This window comes from Passer domesticus, chromosome 3 (assembly GCF_036417665.1).
Source record: "Passer domesticus isolate bPasDom1 chromosome 3, bPasDom1.hap1, whole genome shotgun sequence".
Taxonomy (NCBI): Eukaryota; Metazoa; Chordata; class Aves; order Passeriformes; family Passeridae; genus Passer; species Passer domesticus.
Window position 1 is genome coordinate 114,080,657 of NC_087476.1, and position 25,976 is coordinate 114,106,632.

Here is a 25,976-nt window from a genome sequence, read left to right on the forward strand (position 1 = left end):
AGGCTTAACATTAGACTTTACAAAACATACTTCTAGACAGATGGAGCTTTCCCTTTACAGAATTGGAAAAATCATGGTCTGTGTCTCCACCTGGGGGGGAAAGCACCATGACCAGGTCTTACTGGCAAACTGAGTGGGGAAACAAAAGCATACTGGCCCTTTGCAATAAATGACAACAGGTAAAACTGACTTTGAATCTCTTTTAATGAAGATACAAAGGCAATCCAACAAACAACCCATACATCACTCATGAACACACAAAGGTTTAGAAAAATTCCACAACTCTGCTTTTCTAAATGAAGCAATTGCCCCCAAGTTTGTCCTATGATCCCATTGATATCTGACCACTGATTGGTGAAGGCTCTTGTCTTAAGAGCCTTGCAGGCCGGGGGTACTTCAGAAATTTCCTCCTTCCCGGCATTTAAGGCACTGAGGAAACCAGTTCCAATTCTGTGGGCTGAATCCCTCCCTGAGCCACAAGCCTGCTGCATATGAAGTAGAAAGCATTGTCACCACACAGGAGTGCTGTTGTTGATGAAAATGCAAAGCTCAGCTCAAGTTGAAGAGGCAACTGCTGCAGTTAGCAGACACAGGGGGTAGAAAGAAGAAATGGGGACTTCTCTGGATGGAAACTTTAAACTCTGGAAGGAAGATATAAAATTTCAATTTTAATTTAAAGCTTTCTATGAGTAGCCTGCTCAGTAAAGTACAGTGTGCTTCTTTTCACAAGAAGTGCCCTTTCCAAGCCCTGCCTAGCTGTGTTTTTACCAGACTCAGGGTGCCATTGCATGGGCTGGGCACAGGCCACTGACAGAAGTGCAGTTTTACCAGGAGACTGAGGCTGCCCAGCACAAGCTGTGCCCACTGCAGAACCCCATGTGGGCAGCACAGCAGCACCACCTGCTCTCTTGGAACACCCCAGGTGGGCCTCTGAGCAGATGGGCATCCCAAGCACCACAGCTCAGCTGTGGAAATGAGCTTTGTATGGAAAGGACCTCAAGGATCATCTAGTTAAACCCCCCTGCCATGGGCAGGACACCTGCCACTAGACCAGGCTGCTCACAGCCCCATCCAACCTGGCCTTCAACATTTTCAGGAATGGGGCAGCCACAACTTTCCATCTGCACCACAGCTGTGCCAGCTGTGAATTCACTGTGCTTCTGCAGCTTCCCGGTTATCCTGGAACCTCCCTGGCAGCCATGCTCCCTAAGCCCATGCAAGCTGAGACAAAAGGGATGCAGGTGAGGGAGTGCCCCCATCTCTCATTTTCCCTGAGCAGAGGAATTGGATGACAAATGTCCCAATGCACCAAAGCACACTGCTCCTCGCACAGAGAGTGTTTGTGAGACAGTTCACATTAATTAAACCATGGGTCTGTGACCACTGGGACAACACACAGGGAAATTTCAGGTCGACAAGACAAGTTCTATGTCCATAATATAAGAAATGCTTTCTTGATTAAAGGAAAAGTGTGTAATCTTGTTCAAAAGTAATTTTTCTTCCTCCACACTGTTATTTCAGACTGCGTGGAAACAACTTGTTTAAACAAGTGAGTGCACTTTTTCTGTCAAAAATATTAACTCTTGTCTGCTTCCCACTTGAAAATTACTTAATGAAGCAAGTTGGTTTTTTTTATTTTTTTCATTGCAATGGCAATAAAGTGGTGTCTATCTCCTAAAATATCAACAGCCTGTCAAACCTTCTGATCTTCAACTTCCCAGAAAGTCCACAGGGTGTCTACTTACCTTAGGTAAAATGCATTTCAGTCAGAAGGATGGGATATTTAACAAAGCATGTATTCCTTACTGTATTATTCAGTCCCTAGAGACATTTAAAATAATTTTTTTAAAAAACCAAATGCAGCTGGTGTCCTTGGAGGAAATCTGGGATCTAAGACAACACACCTGGTCTTTGAGAACATATCATACTTCAAGCAGCCTGCTTCCCACTGTGGTACCAGAATCTCTGCTGGCCAAAAAACTCCCCACACCTTTCCCAGTCCTACAGATCACTCACCCATTTCCCTCCTGCCTTCCCTGCCTCCAGTTAGGTGCACAAATTATCCTTCTGGTACACAGTCCCCCTGGAAAAAGCAGTGTGGATCCAATTAAACTCAGGAGTAAGCAGGCCTACTAGCAAATTCTTCTGTACAGCCCAAATGTAAGGAGCACTTCAACTGGAATGTGGTCATGATAAAATGAATCCAAAAATAAAACACTGACTACATTAAGTGCAATTTTGCATTTAAAGCATAGGAACAACAAAGGCAGTTTTTCCCTGCTATTCTGAGGTTGCTGGTCTGGAATGCTGCTTCACTTTCCAAAAGGCAAGAGGCACTTTCATTTTTAGAGGACTGTGCAGTTTGTGGGTACCCACATGGAATTAACTCTTTGGTAAATCAGCACGGCAGCAATGCACTGAGGATGTGTAGGAAGTCCAGTCATGGGCTTTGTGGCTCCTTTTTGCAGCTGCAAGTGCTGCTGCTGGGTTACCTAGGTGGGACATGAAGGGTCACAGGCTCATCATCTCTGGGAAGCCCCAGGACACCTGGTGGTAGGAACAAATCCATATGAGGAAAGCCAAAGGAGATATTAGAATAATGGGTAAAGTCAGGGAAGAATTATCAGAGTAGCCATGTCCTTCTCATGTCCCTATCAATGCATATGAATCACCTACCAGAACAGCCAGAATTGCTGGAAAGGCACCACAGCTGCAGTGAAATACAGCTGCTTAGACTCAGATACCCAAGCTGAAGGAAAACATTGAAGAAGTGGTTTCCAGGGCTTCTTTTAAAACAGCAAGAAGTATTGTGTAAAAAACATTTCCCTGTACAGTAACATTAAAAAGAGGAACATTAAAAAGAGCATCTGCATCTTGCTTTAGCCCATGTTAAATTTCAGCATAGCTCATGGAAACCACCAGCAGCTGCTCGACAACAGCCCTGAGCACAAGGAAAAGGAGTTCACTGATGGTGGAAAACTGCTGACTGCTTCTAGCCCTGTGCCATCTCAAAAATGTTGTGGAGTGGAAAATCTTGTTCCCCTAGAAGGAAACAGTATTTTTTTTTAAAGCACCAGGATAGAACTATGTTGTTTGCCTGGTTATTTGAGACCTTCCACATTTCCGAACGAGAGAAATTCCAGAGCCGCCTGTTACGAGGAATTCTTCTCCTTGTATTTCTGGTAAGCATCCAGTATCTCCTTGACAACACTTGGATCATCAAGTGTGGTGACATCTCCCATGTTGCTTGACTGTTCAGTGACTACTTTCCTCAGCAGCCTTCTCATGATCTTCCCTGATCGGGTTTTAGGGAGGCGCTTTACCACCTGCAAAGAAGGGAAGGATGCACCTTTAATAGAACTTGAGTCCTGCTGGAAACCACACAGAAATCTGACTGGACTGTCCTAGGCCTGGCACATTATTTCATGGCCACAGCTCCTTTGAGACTCCTGGGAAATAGATCATTCACACAAGATTACATCCAAGGAAAGGAGTGCCACCAGCCATACATTTTATTCTTATTTTGAGTGGATTTTGTTCCCCATTTCCACGTCCAGACTGAGCACTGTAGGATGCACAGCTCTTTTAGGAATCAGGACCTGAATATGCTGTTAACTATTAAAATCCAATTACACATGAAAACTTAGGCACAAATGGTGACACAAATCTCAACACATTGCCACAACAGACAGAAATGCATATATAGTCAGCTTTACAGAGCAGGAATATAAAGCAACACAATTCTGCACATCAGCTGCAGGGTCTCCTACTCAAGGAATATCTCTTGTCTGCTGATATTTCTCTCTGCCTGGTATCTGTCAGCCTACACACCTTCCTTCATAACCAGAACAATCTTAAATGCCTTGGCTAGACCTCCTGGGAAGGACTTAGCAGCAAATAAAAGGCTTTAGCATAAATGTGAGCCTGATGAAGAGTTCTCAGACACTGAGCAGAGACACCAACAGGTCTCACATTTTGCCACACACTCAGGCAGCAGGCTACAAAATTCTATAGCATTAACTGACATGCAAGGAAAGAGTTAAGAGGACTTCTCTGCAGGACTACCCCAAAATACAGAGAAATGGAGGCATTCCCTTGCACACCTGCAAGTTCTGGAAACTTCTCCAATCCACTGATGATATCCTGGGGTGTTCCAAGTTGAAGGAGCCACTCTTGGCTGCTCCTGTTGTATTCTGTTGCCTGTGCCTTGGTGTCCACCTTAAATGCATGTGGCTAAAGCAGAGCCCCTCAAAGAAGTATCTGGTCACTGCCTCCAAGAAGAGAGAAATGATGCAGGCAGACCTTGGGGGACAGCTACAGGGCAGCTCTGTGAGCTCTCCCTTAACAAATAAAGGGTGCTGCTGAAAGGTGAGGAGCTTGAGACAGAGCTTGAGCTCATCACTGCTTCCAGGGCCAGGCCTGCTGTGCAACAGACACAGTCAGTGCTTTGAGGTCTGATGTTGATGCTAATCATCACTGCAAGCTAGCTGGGCAGTGTGACTGCCTCTCAGTGCCTCTCTCACATACAGACAGACCTCTGCACTTGCCCTCCCCCTCCATGGATCCCTGCTGCCAGTCCTGTTTTCCTGCCTCTTTATCCTGCCAGAGCAGGACAACAGCAGCACTGCAGGCAGGACATCGAGGGTTGCTTGATGTGACCATTTCCTGTTGCTGGTTCCAGTTTCAGTCTCCCACTTACCAGGATGTGGTCAGGCACAGCATACTTTGCTATCTTGGAAGCCACTATGGTTTTGAGCTCTTCTTTGATATGGTCTGCATGAGCTGTCTGCTCCCTTAGCACTATGAAAGCAAAGGCACCTGGAAGACAAATGAGCAGAAGCCACAAACATCCTATTAGATACTGTCTGGAAAGACCAAGGATGCTCATTTGAATGCCAAGGAAGGTTTCAGACCATTCCTATGCACATTCTAGGGGCTGACAAGAAATCCATTGATCTTTTTTACAAAAGCAAGTCAGACTGCACCCCTCAAATGATGGCCCAGCCTTTTCTTGGAATCTGTGACTGATGTCCGTGACAATGACAAGTCAACATAAATTACCAAAGTGTTATTGGGATCAAAGGTTGGCCAATGTAAATCAGCCATCCCCATTCTGTTCAAAGGACATTCTATAAAGGAAGCTCTACCATATACATGAACATTATGGATGAAAACAGCTTAGGGAGTAACACCCAGGTTAGGAACATGTAGCTATTTTCCTGGCTGTCTTTGTCTCTTGGGGCTGCAGTGCCAGTCAGCCTAAGGAAAGCTGCCCTCCCATTCCCTCAGCAACTCCTAACATGCAGCCTGAGTTAGAATTTAAGGGAAATAGATGCAGATATCATGTCAGGACACTGCTTTTCACATACCTTCTCCTTTGATCTTATGTGGATACCCAACCACAGCTGTCTCAGGGACCTCAGGGTGATCAGCCTTCACAAAAAGTCAAGCAAAAACACACAAATCAGAACTGCTTCAAGCCCTACAGATTTTGTGCCAGTTGCTCTACAAACAAAACAGCTTGCTCTCCCCTTGACAGCTCCTGCTGAAGGGACAACAGGAAAGCTGGATGCCAGCCTCCTGCTGGTGGCCATGGCCACAGCCATGTCTCAGGGAGTAACTCTGTACTGGCCCTGCTTTCATAAACAAAAATAACTACTCCACGGCTAAGCCCACTGCACACCAAGCTGAATTTGCAACAGCTGGAAACCCTCTTTCTCTTTCTTCTGCATGACTGTGGTCCCAAATGACAACTGGCCACTGCCAAATCACAAGCAAAACCAGTCTTGCAGTGCTCAGTGCTACAGAGAGCTGTGGCCAGCAGAGGTAAAAAGTGAAGTTGCCAATATCACAGTGCACACTGGACTTGTGTTTATATATGCCTAAAGCATACCAGAAGGCAGAAAGAATAAGATTTCTTCATTCCCTAACCCAAATGCATTTTTGTTACTATGCTACACATCAGTGATTACTTCTATTGCACTGCAGAGTTTAATTTAACATTCTTCTGCAGTAAGAAGTGCACAGACCAGAAGAAAACATGCATCTGCATCCCACACTAAAGAATGGATTATGTTATCTTAAATTAGCTTAAAATATGAAAGTAAACACCATAGAGAAATCTAGGCACATAAATATATTTTCTTTACACATGCATACACAAACACAGATTGTGAAAGGAACTGGATCCTATAGTAGGATCAGAAACTTGCACAGACAAAAGAATTACTCACAGAGGATAAAGTATGATTCTGTGCTCCATGTAAACACAGCTCAGGTTCATCAGATGTTACATTTAAGTGCCATTTGCAAGTAAGGCACATAATACAGAAATAAATATACAGGTCAAGCTTTAAATATAAACCCTCTGAGGACTTTTTGTTTTCAATTCCCAGAGATAATACTATTTTCTCTCAAAATGATAGGCTAGCTTTGCAGCTGACATAAATCAGTGTTGCTTTGTGTTTAACACTGCTGAATTCTCAGGCATACTCAGCCAGTTCAGATAGGCAGGAACCACAGGTTTAGGAAGGAAAGGCCAGCAGAGGGGAAGGAAGAAATAGGAGAGACACTTATAGAGTGCCCACCAGCATCCAAAATGACAACTGCAAAGGCACATCACTGAGAGGATGTGCTCTGACAGCTCTGACAGCTCAGTTGCAGGGACTGCCCACAGTGTGGCTCCCCTCACTTGCTCATCTGCTGTCTCCTCAATACGGGAGCTGTTTCCCCTTGCACCTTTGCTGTTCATTGTGCATCAAGCTGTGTCTGTGCAGGGGCAGAGGTCTGAAGGCAAGAGACAAAGCTGCTTTGAAAGGGTCACCCTACCCCACAGACATGCCCTGTCAAGGGACCTCCACCTGCTTGGAACTTACCATTGCATCTTCAATTTCTGCCGTCCCCAGCCTGTGTCCACTTATGTTAATGACATCATCCATGCGCCCTGTGATCTGGTAATAGCCTTCGTGGCTCCTGTAAGCACCATCCCCTGTGAAGTAGTAACCTGCAGCAAGACACAGGGCTGATCAGCAGCAGCAAGTGTGCCCGTGCTGGGCTCTGACAGACCCTGCTCCAGGGTGGCCATTAGGGCAGGGTGCCACCTTTGCAAGCTCGCACCTGTGTGACCTGCCTCCCACCATTTCCCACCACTTCCCACTCCCCTCTGCCATCCCTGCCCTCCTCTGCTCTGCCTGGGCTGTGCTGGCTCCCAATAAGCACCTGAATAGCACCAAGATGGTGAAGCTCAGGTCTCTGCCAAGATGGACAAATCGCTGCAGGCAATCAGCAGCAACCCGTGGCTGATGTTCCTGTTGTAAAACCAAGCCCAGCCACACAACCCAGCCATGCTCAGCTGGACTTACAGAACCAGGAGGGGCTCTCTGTTCTCTCTAGGCTTTGCCTGCCTACATCTGCACAGCAGCTGCGTGCTCACACCTCTTGGTGCACACAGTGCTAAGGTAAAATCACTTCAAATGCCATTTGCCATCATGCCACAGGCTACTGGTCAAGCTCAGAGCTGCTGCTGGCAGCACAAGTGGAAAACTACAGCTGTTCAGCTGAAAGGGAGCAGCTCTATTACATTTTGTACATGGGAACACTGCCAGGTTTTTTTAAATCACTTTCACTACGATGGATGAAAAGCCATTTTCCCTCCCAGCTAACAGAGATTCAGATCCCAGAGAACAGTCACTCCCTAGCATGTGAATGTGGGAGAAACACTGCTAATCAGATCAGCTAAAAACTCCAAACCACCCCATGATAAGCATGGAGGGTCTAAAACATTTGATGGAAACTGGAAAAGGCCCAAGGTTTCCTGGAAACCCCAGTGTCACTGAGGAACATCCTGTAACACAGATTGTGTTGGCTCTTCACCAAGCCCATGTCGGGATCTGAACTGTTCCAGTGGCACATCTGAGAAGCAGCAGGCAGCTACTGCTGTGAAATCTGAAGGTGGTTCTTGCCAGGACCCATTATTGCCCTATTCATGGACTTTCAGTCATGTTTTCTGCCCTTCCAGATCAATTAAACAGCTATCAACTAAACACCAACAAGATATCAGATGCAAATGTAGTGAGTAATGAGAGACTATGGGGTCATTCAATTCCTTGTACCAGTTTCCCTTTTTATTATCTAGCTCATTTTGTACAATTTTCAGGATTGCCTGTCTAATTCTTGCACTCTGTAGCTTTCAAATCCCTTTCAATTTCTTCTGAGTGGTAACAGTTGTCTTGTCCAATGTCCTTCCAAAAATGTTTCCCTGCCACTTCTAGTTATTTGCCAGACAACTTGACCATATTTTAAAAAGGAAGGTTGTATCACAGGGTTAAGATTCAGTGATGCATGAGGTATTTCCCATCCAATATGCCTTTTTCCTAGTGAGATACAAAGCTCCAGAGAAAAAGTGCTTGGGCATTAAAGTTTTCTAGAAAATACATCCCTTTTGACAGCTAGAAAGGTCAACACAACCTAAAACCATCAGGGCATGCTTACAACCTGTGACACACACCCCAAGCCACCATGAAACAGCAGAAAGTACTGCTGAAAATACTCAGTGTGCTTATACTGCAGTGAAACTGCCTTCCCCTGGCCCTTTCCTTACCTGGGTAGGCTTTGAAATAGGCATCAATGAAGCGCTGGTGATCCCCATGGATTGTTCTTGCCATGCCAGGCCATGGCTGGGCAATGCAGAGTGCACCAGACACATCATTGCCCTCTATAACCTCTCCCTGCAGGTTCAAGCACAGCAAGGATGAACAGGTGAACAAAAGAGGAAAAATAAAGAGCTTCTGTGGCATTGATCCAACAAGAGTCAGCCTGTTGCTCACTGCAGACTGCCAGTGGAGGGTCACAAGTGGAGAAAATAAATTGCAAACAACTCTTCTAGACACTTGCAATGCCCTGTTGGCAAATCTGTATGGACAACTGAGATATGCTCTCTCTCTACATATATAAATATATAAATATATTTATATATCTATATACAAATATATTTATATATAAATATATAAATATATACATATATACATATATAAATATATACATATAAATTGCTCATCTATTCTACCATTTTTAAGGAGAAACAAGCATCCTTCTGGACCCTGCTCCTTTGCCATCCAAAAGGTGATTAAAGCAGAAGCACACACCAGCTTCTCATTTGGGCACCCAGCACAGCTCCAACTCACATTCTCATCCATGAGCACAGGCACAATCCCAAAGAAAGGTCTCATAGCCATAGCTGGAACGATCTCAGCTTTCTCCTCTGAGGGCCTTGGGGCAATGCAGATGCCACCAGTTTCTGGAAGAAAAATGAAAAACAAAATATTTGTAGTCCATCCACTGTGGGGTGAAAGCAAATTCCAGTTTTTCTTAGGTCAAGACGAAAACACTGAAGCCACCTTGCAAGAAAGAGCCACTGGGAATGACTTCTGCAGGACCAAGAAGCACAGACACCTCAAAGCAGCACAGGCATGGGCAGTACTTAGCAGCCCCACTCCTACCCAGAAGTGATTTTACAGGGAAAGCATAAGCATGTCAGGGGATTTATCTCCCTCTAGTGTTTCTACAGCTGTCTGAGGTTAGCAGGAAAAGCACTTCAGGAGTCTGAATTACTGTTATTACAGAGTATGAATATTAACCCACCCCGTACAGGCAGGTTGAGCTTATCTTCTATTCAAAATTGAACCTTTTAATCATCCTTTTTCATTCCTGCTGGGATGAACATTAAATCAGACTCCAACCTTAATGAGGTCTTTTCTATTCTAAATCTAATTCAGAAACACAAGAGAGAAACAAAAACAAAGGAGAATAAGGCTTTTAAAACACAGCTCTATAAATAAAGGTATGTTCTGCCACATGGAGAGTGCATTCCTCTTCCAGCTTTGCTGAGCTTGTGAAAATTGAAACCAGGGATTGGAATGGCTCATTTTGACCCTGAATTTGCATCCAGCTCTGAAGAAGGGTCTCTGATGTCCTTAAGCTTTAGATCTCTAGCAAATGTTTTCACATGTGGCTCACACATAGAAGTCTTTCCCATTTCATCGATGGGCATGCATTCCCTTCATGTTTCTGCAAATTTTGAAAAGAGGAGCTTGAATTGTTCCAGGAAGAAGCACCCCAGACACCTGCTGTGCTCTTTGCACAGACAAAACCTGCATCAGGACAAGGACCCTGACTGAACTGAAGGCTGCTCTTGCTAAGCCAGTCCTCATCCTACATGCAGCACTGAGAGCTGTGTTTCAGCATGGGGTGTTTGCCACATCCCCCAGATCCTGCAGCCAGCCACACACCAGGCAGTAAAGTCTCACTCCTGAGGGAGCTGCATGGTAGCAAGGGTGTCTTAAAAATTATTTGCACGGTGAAGACCTATTTTAAATTGGTTTAGAAGTACCAGTTTTAGCCCCTGACAGATGACATCAAGCAAAACTTCTAGGCTCTACCCTGCCCTTTCTATTCAGAGGCAGAGCTGGCAGAGAAGAGCTGTGTTTCCACATTGCCTGTGCCCACGCTTCAACAGGGTACAAACCCACCCAGACTTTGGGCAAGGACAGCAGAGTCTGAGCAGGGGATGGGTGCTTTGAACAAGGCTCCCCTCTGCCATGGAGAGATCCTGTCTGGCAGCAGAGTAGAGCAAGTGCTCTCTACCACAGACAGATTGGAGTGACTGCTCTGGGGGAAATCTGTTCCAGAGGCACCAGCCCAGTCTAAATCAATGTAAGATGATACCAACAACAAAAGCTTCCATAGGGTATTCGGAGATGTCTTTCAAAACCAACTTCTGTTCATGGCTGCTTTTTTTTTTTTTTTTTTGGTGAAATCAGTGACAAAAGTGAAAATACCTAGTGTCTCTTCTGCATCACGAAAAACTACACCTAAAATTCAAACACAGCTTTGATTCCATTACTCTCAATCACAACCTGGTATCTTAACAGCAAAATCCATAGGAATTTTTCATCTGCACACACTACACTATTAAAATTGCCTCTCATGATTGCTCTCTCATTCATTTGCCTCATCCAAAGACTTTAAAGTGGATTCTTAAATCACCATTTGCTGATGCCTGCCAGGCTTTATTAGCTGGCAACAGGTTGCTGCATTGGAGAGCAGTGTCCCGTGGAGGACACTGCACACAGCAGCACAATTAACCAGCTATTCTGAAACTGTATAGGGAAGGTGACACTGCAGGACCACAGCCAGCATCCATCACATTGCTCCTGTGATCTCTTCCCACGCTCCTTTTATGTTTAAATGGCATATATAATCCTTCCAAGATTAAATTGGCTTCCTCTTTATTAAAGCATCAGCTGTAGAAAAAGATTGATTCCACTTTCTAATAAAATCAATGTCATGAATATTTATCATTAATTATGCCTCCAGGAGCTGGTAACTGTTTATTTACAAAACTGGTGCTGGTTCAAGGCAAGACCAAGCATTCTGCACTAACAGATTGTCCAGTGAGTGTTTTTTAACCTGTCACCTGACAAAATCTCAGAAGAGATACAGTTTAATACAAGATATAACACTGTACTTTGGAGAAAATAGATAACACAGCATGAACACTGCATGTACCAGTTAAACAAAGCAAAAAGTGTTAGGGCAAAACTGGATTCTTCTCAATTACATCAATGTGCAGCAATCAACTGGTTCTCCGTGGTGTTTTCTTCCAGAGCAGTGAGGAAGAAAGCATATGATGAGCAAAGACCTAGCCATCACCTTTCCTTCTGCTCAGCATGTAGGAACTCAAAAGATTTAAGAAATCAGTAGGTGAAGGAGATAGCTGTTAACATTGCTGCTCTGAATTCTGAGGTGGTTTTATTTCAAATCTGAAAATTAAAAAAAAAGAGCCTGCAAGTCTGGTCTGGATTAAATGGAACTTGGTTGTGTGCCAGGAGAATATTTATCACACTGAGATAGAGAGCCTGCTAGCAGGAATAAGGATGAAATCAGGAGCAGCTTGACTGGAAAGGGAATGAATATGCTGCTCAATGGTAGTCTAAGACTATTTTTCAGCAGAGGCAGAATGCCAGCAGCTGTGCTCCTGTCTCCATGGCAAACTGGATCTCATGACTTGAGAAGGACATATTGCAAGACACCTCTAGCAACTGCTGAGTGCTGGTGCCCAGGGAAGGGAGGACTGGGTGCTGAGGAAGGAGCCAGGAAGGAGCTGCAGGACTCCTTTGAGCAGAGGGCCCCACTGGCAGTACAACCCCACTTTGGGTACAGCACATGGCCTCTCCCTGCTGCTGGCCAGGGCAGCCAGGAGGAAGAGGCCAGCTCTGCTCCAGCTTGTACACAGCAAACAAACCTCAACTGCTGCACACAGCTGGGCCAAGCACGCTGCCAGTACACAAGTGCATCCTTTCTGAGGCATCAGAGCTCCAGGGCCAACGCAACTACAGAATATATCATGGGAGAAGGGGCTCTTCAGCAGCACTGCTGGGTGATGACCACTGTCCTCCAGCCACCTGATGGGCAGCCAGCAAATCTCCACTCACTCCTTTCCAATCTGCCAGAGTAGCTACACCAGGTCCCTTTGGCTACACAGTTTTCCATCCTCGCCTGATCATTCCCAGAAAAGGGAACAAAGCACACCTAAGTACAGATTGTGGCTATGTGGTGCTATCAGTGCTTTAGCATGATAAGACCATACCAAGGTTAGTACAGTTAATAAACTGAAAATGAGTTTTGCAATCCAAGCTGATTATTGCCAGCTTTGCCCAGAAATTCAATCTCTGCCTCATATTTCTAGCAGCAATTGGCATTTTCCAGCACTCAAAATATCAAAGAACATTTAGAGGAAAACAAAAAAACCAACACTGCTATTGCTTTTACATGTTGTATAAGACATTCTGCACGTAACCTTGCTGTTATGTGCAGAAACTCCCCAGTGACTTTCAAAAGCTTATCCAAGTGCCAGGAGGGATATTTTGACAGACTTTTTGGATCAAACTGAAATGTGTTAAACCCTCTCTCCCCACCAGCAACCTGTCAAAGGTCAGGGTCCCCTGTGCCCCCGAGGCTGCCTCTCACCTGTCTGCCACCACGTGTCCACAAGGGTACAGCGCCCTTCTCCCACCACCTGGTAGAACCACTGCCAAGCTTCCTTGTTGATGGGCTCTCCCACTAGACCAAAACAAGAAAGAAAACAACCTGAGACCCAGGAGACTGCAGGCAGTTCATTCTCCCTCTGGGTGCACAACAAGCTGAACACGTGATCTCCAAGCGGAATGCTCACCACACTTTTCCTGGGATGCACAAAGGACTGCAGTGCACTCATGTAACTGAGGACTGACTTCTTCCAGAAGGATCAAAAGGCAAGAAATTAATATCACTGAAAGTAACTGATCAATGCAGGTCATGTAATAAGAACCTCCAGAATAGAAAATAATGCAGGAAAATTCTGCTTGGGTCACCTATGCCAGTAAAATTCAAAGTGATGCCCTTTGACATTAGATAAATCTTTTTAGCCAAGAATGTGATCCTGAAAAATAATCTAGGAAACAGGCAATCATACAAAAGTTCAGTGGACCCAAAATGTGATTTTATTTTTTTTTTTTTGCTTCTTCTGCTGAGAAAATATTTTAAAAGCTAGACACAGAGCCTGCTTTATCATCTTTTTTCTAACCACATCCCGTGTGATCAGCTGAGCTCCTCTGGCATCTTCATTTCACCAGACAGAACCCTTTGTCTTTTTCAGATGAAGATTTCATGTCCCTTACCTGAACCCAAAACCTTCAAGGAAGATCTGTCATATTTCTTCACCCACTCCTCTCCATAATTCAGCAGCAGGCGTATCGCTGTAGGTGCTCCGTAGAACTGATTAATTTTCAACCTTTGCACCACTTCCCAGTAACGACCTGCAAATCACAAACTGGCTTTTTACCCTTCCAGCACTGACATACTGCTGCAAACGCTCAGCTGAAAGGTCAACAGCTAAAGCTGGAGCTGTTACTGCTGTGAGTACAAAGCAAAAGCAATGACAGCTTTTTTTTTCCTACCCTGGATTCACAGATGTTCCTGAGTGTTGTACACACACGATCCAAAGCAATGGACCTTACCTCACCTGAGCAGGCAGGTCATGCTGGACAGGTCTCTCTAAACCTCTTTGGCCACGTCTAGCCAAACCTTTTCCCACCACTTCCTCACCTGGGTCAGGGTACACTGGAGTGCTTTCAAACAGGACAGAGGTGGCTCCATTGCAGAGTGGTCCATAGACAACATAGCTGTGTCCTGTGATCCAGCCAATGTCGGCCACACAGCCAAAAACATCTCCTTGCTGGTAGTCAAACACATACTGCAAAGATAAAGGTAAGGCCAGCTGATTTCCTGTAGGCAGGTGCTCAAAGCTGGGAGCAGGAGAGGGCACGGGGCAAGTGCCACACAAAGACCAGCCCGAGGTGAGGAGGCGAGTCAGAGTACCAGGGCTCCCAGGCTCCTGACACGTTTGCAAACACACAAGGAAGCATGGCTCTACCATCAGCTGCTCAGCTGGAGCAACAAATCCCCAGCCAAAGCTCAGAGCCTTGGACACCTAAGGTTGCCTGCTCCAGGGTGCTCCACATGGTAGAGCTGATTCTGAGTCGCAGGGATACTGCAGACCACAGAGTCTCAGACCCTTCACCAATATCAACAGATTTCTAGGAGAGATCTAGAGGAACTCACAGGTGCCCATAAAACATTTCCTGAGAAATATTCTTAGCTGCTCAGCTTCTCTATATGAGTGCATCGCTTTCCAGATGCCACCCTCTCCTTGCTCATCAAATTCAAGATAAAGACCTTGGAGAACTCATTATCTTCTCTTGGATATGGCAAATGCTTCCACTGTAAATCTAACTCCTCTACCATATGGTGAAGAGGTCCTGACTCATAAGGAGTCAGGTTTATGGATGAGAACTAAAAAATTCCCCATGAGTGTGTGATAAGAGTGTCACATGTGAGTGTGCAAAAACCACAGAGATCACATAGATCAGCTGATCCCTGTACCTATAAAAGACAATTCTCACCTTACTTTTCCAAGTGCCTTTCCCTCTCATGCACTCTGCAGATGGAGAAAATGCACCAGGGTGCAGATCTACATTCTGGACTAAAAAAGAGATGCCTTGGTGTTTATGCTGTCACTTAGAAAAGGTGACGTAAAAAAAAAAAAAGTGCCCTTCATGCACAGAAGTCTGATACTTCAACATTCAAGTCTTCTAAAAATTCAACCATGTCAGCCTAAAGAAAGAAAACCTTCACATGAATTGTGTGTGATTACAAACAGGGTGATACCACTAAAGCCAGATGGAGATCTTTCACCACAGTCCTCTCCTCATTTCACTGTTACCTTTCAATATGCAGACCTCAGACCAGAAGCTTCAAGAAGCAGTGCCTTGACTCTTTCCTTTTTCATGAGAAAGGGAGTTAAAACATTTTCCCTAGATCACCCAGAAAAGCAGAACAGAAGTGCAACCACAAGAGGAGAAATGCAATTTTTGTTCTTCAGACAAGTACAGTGTGAAGAGGCTGTTTTAAGCGTCCAGATCCTCTCTGAAATAAAAAAATCCAGCAACCCAATGCAAAATACTACAATAATATTCACATTACCAATGCCAGTAAGATACTTTCCAGAATCTCCTCAGCTGCAAATTTTGGGCAGCCAACATTGGCACATTTTAAATGCAAGAGCAGCACTGTCATTTCCTTGCTTTCATAATTCTATGTTCAGGTTTGAATAGTATCATATTCCTCAGAACAAATCCTGAAGATTAATGACACAGTTCAGATGTTTTCCAGTTTGTTTACAACCAATAAGCCAACTGGGCAGCAGGCAGAGAATCCAGCATTCCTCCCTGATCCAGGTCTCTCCTGTCAGCACTGCTAAAAGGTAAGTGAACCTTTCTCAGAGGAGGCAGCTGAGTTACCTTGTGTGTGAGAGCAGCATACAGCAGGTATCCAGCCTGGGTGTGAACGATTCCTTTGGGTTTCCCAGTGCTGCCTGAGGTGTACAGCATGAAGAGCACATCTTCACTGTCCATGCTCTCTGGAATGCAGACAGAATCTGCCTTGGTCATCTCCTAAGAAAGAAAACATGGTAAAGACAGAAAGACTGATTATGTGGAGCCAACCATCACTCCCTCTGCAAGCAAGGCCACAGGGACAAGAGCCCCCATTGCTGTTGCCCCTCACAAATGTCCACGGATATATCATAGATGAAATGGGCTCACCTGGTGGAAAAGTTCCTAGTATAGCATCTAACATTTCCACCAGTACCTCTGCTAGGCAGAGAAGTCAAGGAGAACTGGCCAGATAAAATAACATTTCTGGGGAAAAAAAATGGTAAGTCATAGCTGCCTACATTTCAAGCCTTTGCAAGCTGCTGGTAGAAATCCAAAATGTGACTGCAAAAACTTGACAGCAGCAGCAAGGCTGGCTGGGTACTGCCTTGTACCTTCCTTTTCTTGTAAAAACTGCAGTGCTACAGTTAAATGGTGTGTTCATCTCCCTTCCCTGGCCCCAGCAGTGGATGACTGTCCTGTCCATTTGACCCTCAAGTTCTAATTTTTCTACGCAGAAGAAGAGTGCTTTACTCTCCTGCCTCCATCACTCTCTTCATACTCCACTATTTGGCCAGCTGGGTGAGACCCTCTCCTCACCCCACAGTCAGAACCACAGGAGGGAAGGATGCAATGCCCTGCTAGGTCAGAGCCTCTCTCGAGCTCTGTACTGTCCTGATGAATAATTCCTGCAAGAATTATTAGGTGGCTCCTTGGAGGAATTTCTTGGTACTGCCTTTTTATGAGAATACACTGTAAACACACTGCATTTACAAGTGAACATTACCATCAGTAGGTCCAGTTGTTTAAAAGAGTCTGACAAACAAAGCTTAATAAAATAGGGAGAGTTCACAAAATGTAATTCTTAGCCTCTGAGTTACAGCACTGCTGCTCATCTCAGGTATTTCTCATGACATTTCAGCACATCCAGTTCAGGTTGACTTGTCAGTTTTTTAAACAAAGATGGCATCCTCATATGCTCCATTACAAAGAGAGCTTAAATTTTGCAGTAAGCCATTGCACAAGAGCTGGAAAGTACAGCTGCTGTAAAGATCAGTAAGGACAGTTAACACCAATAACTGTTTAATTCTTGTTCTATTTCAGATCCCAAAACTGACACTGGGATGAGCTCAGCTCTTAGATCACTGAAGTACCTCAGGCTGTTTGCAGACCAAGGAAAATAATCAGAACGTCCTTTGTGGAGTAAGGAGTAAGACAATTTCTGAGTAAACTTGTCTTCTCTGTTTAACTTACACTAGTACTTCCTATCTCACGTGACCAGCACAGAGACTCTTGAGCAATTATCTTGCCAGTAGATTAGCTTTTTCCAGGCATTATTAGCATGAGTAGTTCCTGTTTACTGCTGCCAGCAAACTGATAAAACTACTTCTGCATTAGGCTGGAATCCCATGTGTGCCAGCTAAACACATAAAAACAACTGCTGTTTTCTTCCCCAGGAAACACAGGCTCTAAATATTTCCAAGCCATCACTATTCTACCACCATGGGACAACCACAACTCTATTCATGTCTGGATAAAGCCTCTCTAGGAACTTCATTATTTCTGCTCTGCCTTTCAGCAGTGTCCAGTCTGAGTACACATGCAATCCATAACACAGTGTCTGAAAATAACAACAGCCACGATGTTCTCCATGGCCTCTGGGTCTCAGGAAACACTCCTTAAATCTCAGCACTATTTGCAAGACTTGTGAAATGGAGCAGCATAACCCCTGCCCACGCTGAGATAAACCAGACATAGATTGAGCTGCTTCGACTCACACTCCTAGCAGACTGTAAATACAGGCAGTCCATTTGAGGGTGAAGATCCAGATGCTGTAAGGAGCAGAACTCAGGTCCCAAAAGCACTCATGGAGAGAAAGATTATCCTAGCCAACACTCAGGCCTGAAAGGAGTTATCCAACAGCAACATACCTCTTCAAGGGGAATATCACGGTCACCCATGTGGACTTTGTTATCTGTCCTCTGAGCCACAAACACATGTTTGATGCTTGGACAGTTCTTCACAGCTTCATCCACAGTTGCCTTCAGCTCTATGGTTCGGCCTCCCCTGACTCCCTGGTTGTATGTGATAACTGCTTTGCATCCAGCTAAAAAGAGAAAGAATCAGCAGACATGCCAGCCTGTCTTCCAGGCTAGTATGCACACCTAACTTTCATTACTTTGGGGGTGATGTATAGGACACATGTGTGACAAATACTCAGAACTGCGGTCAGTCAAAACCAGTCAGTGTCACTGAAGAAAACACTTTAAAACCTGAGACACACAGGTTAAGGGAGACCCCTGAGATTAAGGGTCCTCCCCTGGGACCTCCATAGGTTATCCAGTCCAACTCCCCCACCTCAAGGCAGGGTCTGCTTCAGCTAAACCAGTCCAGCTACCCCTTCCATTTCCTAAAACACTCCAATGGCATCTGCTCTACCCTCTCCCCAGCAGTCCACTCCAATGCCTATCATGAATGTGAGGAAGTCTTTCCCAACATCCAGCCCAAGTGTCATTCACTGCAGTTTAAATCATCCATCCCTGCCTTCCAAAGCTGACATGCAGAGCAGCTTCTTCCCAGTTCCCTGTGTGAGGGATAACTAAAACATGTACTTGCCCTCTGCAGATCAACACCACTAAAAAGAAGAAAAGAACATGACAATTTCTGTAAAACTTATTCCCTCACACTAGCCACAAATAAACTGATGTGACTGCTAGGACGTGAGCCACTGGCTATTTTCTTCTTCTGTTGCTATTTTTAGCATCACTTTTTACCTAATCACAATATACAAGTACTTTGGGGCTGAGAACAGCTCTGTCTGCTGGTAGAAGGGCTCACAGAACAGGGGCAGGCTGCCAACACTTCCAGTACTATACATAAATCACAGGATCCCAATTGAGAATGCAGAATTAGTTCTGTCCAAGAGTATCAAAGAAACATTGCAATTATACTGCAAAACAACAAATCAGGCCCTATTCCTAAGCTCTGGTTTTCCTTCCAGTTTCACTGCTGTCAAGCAACAACCCAGTGTACACTGAATGTTAAGCAATTTATTAAGTATTCTAAGGCCAGAGGACACTGCAGGTGTCACTCAGGAAAAGGCTCCTCACTGCACTCTGCAGTGGAGAGTGAACTGCCATGCTAGGAGAGAATGAATCAAGAAAACTCTTTCTGCCAAGAAAACACAGGGCTGGGAAACACCTTGGAGCACTGAAACAGAGGTGTTTGTTCCCCAGTCTGCAGCTACTCACAGTCCATGATTCTCCCAGCCAAGGACTCAGCGCTGAATCCAGCGAAGACCACAGTGTGAACAGCCCCGATCCTGGCACAAGCCAGCATGGCTGCCACTGACAAGGGGGACACAGACATATAGATGGCCACCCTGTCCCCCTTCTGGATCCCATATTTCTTCAGGGTGTTGGCAAGGCGGCAAGTCAGATCCTGAAGTTCCCTGTGGCACAGAAGGAATGTTGTCATGTGACTGCACAACCTGATTTACACGGGGTGAGCAAAGATGAACTTGGGCAGAGTGAGGCTTCATGATCACCTCTGCACCTCATCTCAGCAGTGCAGGGCATCTTAAAGAAGATGGGGGCATGCTGGTAGCCAGGCTGCTGCTGCCATTGTGGAGGGGAGAAGAAAGGGCAGAGTGGTTCTGACAGGAGGGAGAGCTGCAGGCACTGTCCAGAGCTGCCAGGCTGTAATGTGGCCACAGCACCCAGCAAGCCAGGTGCTGTCATGCTGCCTCCAGAAATCAGGGTTCATTTCAGTCACTGCCGATGCCATTTTACCCATGAGGCTCAGTCAAAGCCACTGGGAACACAAGTGGGATAAACACAAGATGAAATGGAAGTGTTGTCCAAAGATTTGCCGCACTGTCTAAGTGGGGCAACAGCTGGAAGTGCTCCACAACCAGGAGCTTCTCTTTAAATTGCAAGGGTAAGCAACACGTTTGCATGCACAAGGAAAGAAAGGAGAACTCTGGAGGCACTTGTATGAGGGGCAGACTTTACAAGATTCTCATCAAAGCTGCATCACCTGCAGCTCAACAGCCTTGCAGAACACAGGTACTGCTGCCACTCTTGCACAGAGAAACTCAGCAGCACCAAGAACAGGAACAAAGTCTCTTCTCATGGGACTCTGCTATGACATGGTGACAACAGCAAAAACGTTCCTCTAAGGAATGAAAAAGCACTTTGTGGGCAAGGGCTTGCACATTCCCTTATTCTGATGCCTGCACAGGGGATAACACAATTGCAGGTACAGCTGGGACCAGGATGCTGCCATGGGCTGAACAGCTCTGTACGCCTGCAGTGGAAGGGCTTTGGGAACAAGGGATACTGTGCCAGGTGAGGAGTGGGCTCATGCCAAGGGAGGGTGCTGACAAAGGGCAGCAGAGCACTCCTTCTGGGGCCAATCATCAGCTCAGAGGAGCTGACTGGCAGAGTCTGCCAGGAATTGTCCTTTGGGTTCACGAACTCTCCGAGTACCAAGGCTCAGAGAAGAGACACATCTTCTACTCTCCAGCATGTTCATCATCACCCTGCCACCTGTGAACCCTTAGGGGTTCTAAGCTATACCACCAGGGACCCCCATAACTTTTAACAAAGAAATTCATTTGGGGGGTTGCATTCCCTAACAAGCTGTAAAGCATGAATCTTTATCTTAAGTATCCTCTTCTTCCATAACTGGCAATAGCTGCAAAAAAACCCAATTTTCAACTGCAGCTAAGCTGCAAATAAAATGAAAAGCTGTTCCTGGTTCATCAAAAACTATTTTGTTCCTTTTTTTAAACCCTCGCAAGTTGGAAATAAAATCTGAAGTGCTCTGCTTTGGAAATATCTTATCAAAACTATGGGCTAAGAATAAGTAATTTTTGGAGTGTCCACACCTTAACTTGTCTTAAACCAAGAGAGAAGACAAGGAAAATGAGACAAATCCAAGGCACAGCACTTCATGCTATTTATTCTAAGACTATTCCAATAGCATCAAGTAAACAGTCCATTTCTGAACCCGGAGAGGTGGCCAGATGTGTTCAGTGCCTGTTCTCTGGCAGTAGCTGGTAACAGCTGCCCCTGCAGAGACCACAAGCCTGCAGAAAGCAGGGATGGAGTAGCTGCACCCCAGACTGAATTCTCTCTAATCCCTTATAGTTTAAGATCAGCCTAAACTCTAAAGCACAACACTGAACACCTCTTCCCAAGCCCTTCATGACCATGGAGGTGCACAGTCAGACTTATTATTTTGCTTTTACTGAGTTCATGAACTGAGCAACTCTGTGAAATAATGAATTCCCACCCAACCATTGGTTTGGTGTCTTGTCCTAAAAGGCCACATTTTCAGGTCTGGAATTTACCTGATGCTGAATCAAAGAAAAGTTTCAATGTGGATAAATAACAGAGGCAAAACAAAAGCTGCTCAACTACAAAGCACATGAAGGGAAACCAGCCCCAGAGAGACAGCTGTGAGAAAGAAAAATTGAAACTACTTATCTGCAATGGAAAATACTCATGTGCTTTCTGAGCTGCAGCCTCTTTCTCCCATACAGAAATGCCAGAGTATCTCTGTCTAAGGTTTGTTTTCTGAGCAACTCCATGACTTCTCTTGTTCCTTTTGCTTATTCAGGATTTGGTGACCACAATGGCAGAAGCTCTCATTGTTTTTTATTATTAACCCCAATTTGACATTTGCTTAATGAGCATGTGTAAGTAAGATGATAGACAACATGGATCAGTCTTTACCCACGGATCTATCTGCCTCTTCTTTGTATGCTGAAATGCTGGGATAGAAAGACCTTGGATGTCCCTCAGAGCTGCAGCACATGGAGGAATGGACACAAAGGTGAGGGAAAGGTGAAGCCAAGAACTCCAACAAAGACATCCACAAATCCCTGAGCATCAGGTATGTCTTTTGGCTCTTGTGGCAGCAAGTCAGGCTTGCTCTCCAGCTCAAGAAAGGGAGTTAGCAAAAATACTGTGTCAGGAATCCTTCCCTTGACTCCTTCAAGCACATTTTGTAATCTAACAGGCAGGCAGCTGGTACAGGCAGGCAGCGTGTTACACACTGTCAGTCCTCAACCCAGACTCATCCTGGGGAGGAATGAGCACTGTGCAGTCACTGCACCTAAACAAACTGAGCAGCAGGAGACCACAGCCACCATCACCCTCCCCATCTGCTACTACTGCCAAGCTTGGCATTGTAGCTCCTCCATCACACAAGGTCAGAAGAGCCAAGAGTAACTGAAACCCTCAAACCCACTCCTAACACAGAGGCAATGGCATGGAATGCTGGCCAGAAGGTGTGTTGGCAGCATGGCACATCCACCTGCTGCCTGCATTCCCAAGGATTTCTTCAGTGCAGGCACTCAGAGCAGGGCACTGCACTCAGCAGAGGGAGGCAGGAATAACCACCAGAGAGGAACAAAGCCATGGGGCACACAGAGGGTCCTGGGGCACACAGAGGGTCCTGGAGCACTCAGCTCCCTCTGTGCAAGCAGGGCAGACAGCAGGAGGATCTCAGCAGAGCCACTGCAGGAGAAGGAAATGTGCTGCAAGCACAAGGAAGTGCCCAGCCCCTCCTGACAGAGACGGGCGAGAAAGTGAGAAACCACAGAGTCAGTCCATGGCAACAACAGTCTGAGGATCCTCTGCAAAAGCAAATTGCAAGAGCTGAGAACAAGTAAGAGAACAAATTGTACAGGAAAACACTGCTTCAGTGGGTAAAGTGTCAGAGCAGCGAGGAGAAACGGGGAAGCAGCAACCAGAAGGGGAAACCATTTGCTGAGGAGAAAGAGCAATAGATCCAGCCTGTGCATTTAGAACAAAGCAAGCCAGGAAGATGGCAGATGCATTAATGAACACAAAGGACCAGAAAGAGACATGTTCACCTGCTGCTGGACAAATGTGGGTATCGGTGGTAACCAGCAGGACCTATTTCTTTCTGTATGATTTAGGATTTGAGTAAGAAGATTAGAGTGTTAAGGGCTAAAACTAATAATTAACTCTTGTGTCTCTCTCTATAAGGTGTGCTTCCATTTTGTCCATAGATAAAAGGCTTTGAGCCTGTTGTCTTCCAGACTCATCACTCACTATGCAGGCATCTCCTCAGCTACCACAGCATCATTCCTAAGCAAGGCTAGCCCTCCAACAGAGCCAGCACATCATTGCTCAAGCCAGTCCTGTTTAATCTGACAGCCAGCACTCCTCTCCCTGTCCTTACATCTCTGTTCAGGAACTGACAGACCATATTTCTCCCAGATCCCTCCCCAGATACAGCTTCCAGAGCCCACTGCTCAGTGCAGTGTCTGGAACAACTTCTGTAACACCCATCAGCACCACGTGGCACTTCTCTGACGCATTTCAGGGATGCTTTGCACAAACAGCCTTCCAGTAAGCCTGATGTTACCTTTAGCCACAGCAAGACAGCGTACAGCTTTCTAAAACAAAGGAAGCCAGTTCCTTTTACATTAAAAAAAAATTGCATCAAGACCTTCTTTGGGAAGCAGCCTTTTGCAAAATGATTGTAAACTTTTTCTTAATATGTTTAATGACATATACAGGCTTTGAGAGTACCTGGTTTAGAGCCTTAGCCCAAGCCATGTTCTCTGCTGTCATGACACAAAAGCTGGGTTGACTATTTCTTGCAGCAATCAGTTTATTTCCTGGAACCATAGTTTGGATTAGGCTGAAACTGTTTGAAAATTCAGGCCAAGTGTCCAAACTGGCCATCAGAGAACAACTGCCCAGCCTTCCTGCAGACATCCTGAACCCAAGGCAAGGGAAACCCCTTGTAACCTGTTTCAGGTGACAAAGTGAAAAATCCATGAGCTGTCTTGGATGGGGAAATCTGCAAGCCTGAGAAAGATTTACTTGCAACCTCAACTTACAAAGACAGCTCTGGAAAAGAGTTTTGCTGCCAATGGCAAGTACCATCATGGCTTCCAGCTACAGTCTTCACTGTGATCTCTAATACAATTTCATCTACTTTAGCTCAGGCTGAGGAATCCATTTTTAAAGGCATAGCTGTCATGTTGCTCATGAAGATGTCCAACCACTTCTCTCCCACCTACCCAGGACCCTGATTTCTGGTCCTTTAGCTTTCCTCTCTCCCTGCTTTGTATTTTGCATTTTGAACTTTCCCTCTGGCAGCAACATTTTCTGCACCAAAATGATCACCCTTCTTTTGAGACCTGCAACCCTCATGAAAAACAGTTTAGCTAATGCATTCTGCTGCCCACTTCCCACAGCTCCCATTGACAACAGCCATGGGATTTTGCAGATCCACTGGGTCACAGGTGGATAAACTGTAGAGACCATGGTAAACCAGGGAACGCCAGAGAGAATAAATAACTCCATGTCAGACAGGGGGAGGGCTGGCTAACTTTAGCTGCTGTCTCCAACACCTCCTGTTGTTGAACTTAGAGAGGCTGCAACCCAACAGCTCCAGCCACCAACTCCACCTGCTTTTATAAGGCACAGTACTTTAAAAACCCAGGCTCAACAATGCATTGGGCAATTCCTCTGCAAGGTTTCAAAGGCTCTGAGCCTCGACAACATCCACAGAGCAGGACAAAACACTCCTGGTCTGGTTGGACTCTTCTGACAATAAATTCAGCTGTCAGCTCACAGCACCACAGTGCTGCTAAGCAAATGAGCTTGTGGTGGCTTAGCCTCTGGAGAGCCAGAGAGCCTCTTGATAACTGATTTGCATGACCTGTCCCCACTTTGCTGACTGCAGCCACAAAAGCCAAAGAGGTTTGTACTTCCTGTTGTTACATAGTAGTAAAAAACCAAGTCTCTTGCCTTCTCATTCAAAACCAGAGATGACTTGAAACTGAGATAAATTTCTACTTGATAGAAACTAAACCCACAGGAAAGAAAAGCAAAAATAGCCAATGAACATTTTTTTTCTTGACAGGCTGTCTCTCTAGCTGATGCTTCCTTGCATCAGCTAGAGACACAGGACAAAACTCAGCAGTGGAAAAGATCATCACAACTGAGCTTGTAAGGACAGCCATCATCTCCTGGTGCAAATGTGAAATGTTTCACCCATGGCTTTGGGCATCTTTGCCCACCAGCAGATGTTTGGATTCCTTCCCTAGCACACAGCACTTGAACTCTGCTGCACAAACACAACCCACCTGGCTGACAAGGGTGCACAGGGATGTGGGCTGACTGACAGCACAGCCCACCAGCTTTTGCCCACTGTGGAGGCCAATTGAGGCTTTTATTTCTGCCAAGGATGAGCTAGCTGGGACAGCACTTTCCAGTGCAGCTCTGTTTCCTGCCAGTGCATGGAGGACATCCCACTGATTAAGGTTTTCCCCTTCCTCAGGGAGGAGAAAGCTTGTTCCAGCCCTTTTCCTGCACATCCACCTTCTTCCTTTGCAGGCTGTGATGGGAACAAGGCCAGCACTCAGCTGTTTTCTCATCCCTGACAACTTCCCAGAGGAGAAGGCAGAGAACCAGGCCAGCAGCTGCATCTCTCCTTGTGTTGCCCAGGGCTTATCTCTGAGGAGAAGCAGCTCACAGCAGCAAGCTTTGCAAAATAGATAATGCAGAAAACTGGTGCCTTGAAGCATGTTGCACATAAGCCCTGGACAGCTCTGTCCCAGATGAATCCATGACCTTACTCAAAGGTCCATAAGACAGTGCCCAAATTAAAGTCTTTGTTTCCCTAGAATGCTAAGTCCTCACTCTAAGGCTGCTGTGACATTAACAGGACACCCAGAGCCTAAGGAAAGGGGAATCTCCCTTCTGCCAAGACATGTCCAGCATCCCCCCTGCACGCTGAGGCTGATGTGCTACAGAAGGCTCACCAAGGACTACCAGCACCCCAGCTCCTGGGCCACGTCCTTCTCTGACAGGCTTTCCCTCACAACATTTCTAGCTCAAATAAGGCACTACTGCAAAAGGTTTTCAACTAAGCTCTGTCTCAAAGGGAAGTCAA

The 25,976-nt window shown here is 45.6% G+C and overlaps 1 protein-coding gene across 1 annotated transcript in view; it reads right to left on the reverse strand.

The window, feature by feature from the left end:
* Positions 1–186: 186 nt before the first annotated feature.
* The window catches only part of ACSS1 (acyl-CoA synthetase short chain family member 1), a 31,035-nt gene continuing 5,245 nt past the window's right edge, over positions 187–25,976 (reverse strand). The window contains exons 3-14 of the mRNA XM_064415262.1: positions 19,280–19,479; positions 17,960–18,135; positions 15,897–16,049; positions 14,143–14,290; positions 13,716–13,853; positions 13,027–13,119; positions 9,183–9,295; positions 8,600–8,726; positions 6,876–7,003; positions 5,370–5,433; positions 4,700–4,818; positions 187–3,326 (exon numbers count right to left, since the gene is read on the reverse strand). Coding sequence (XP_064271332.1) covers positions 3,153–3,326; positions 4,700–4,818; positions 5,370–5,433; positions 6,876–7,003; positions 8,600–8,726; positions 9,183–9,295; positions 13,027–13,119; positions 13,716–13,853; positions 14,143–14,290; positions 15,897–16,049; positions 17,960–18,135; positions 19,280–19,479 — 1,633 coding nt within the window. The 3' untranslated portion in view covers positions 187–3,152. The remainder of the gene's footprint in view (positions 3,327–4,699; positions 4,819–5,369; positions 5,434–6,875; positions 7,004–8,599; positions 8,727–9,182; positions 9,296–13,026; positions 13,120–13,715; positions 13,854–14,142; positions 14,291–15,896; positions 16,050–17,959; positions 18,136–19,279; positions 19,480–25,976) is intronic.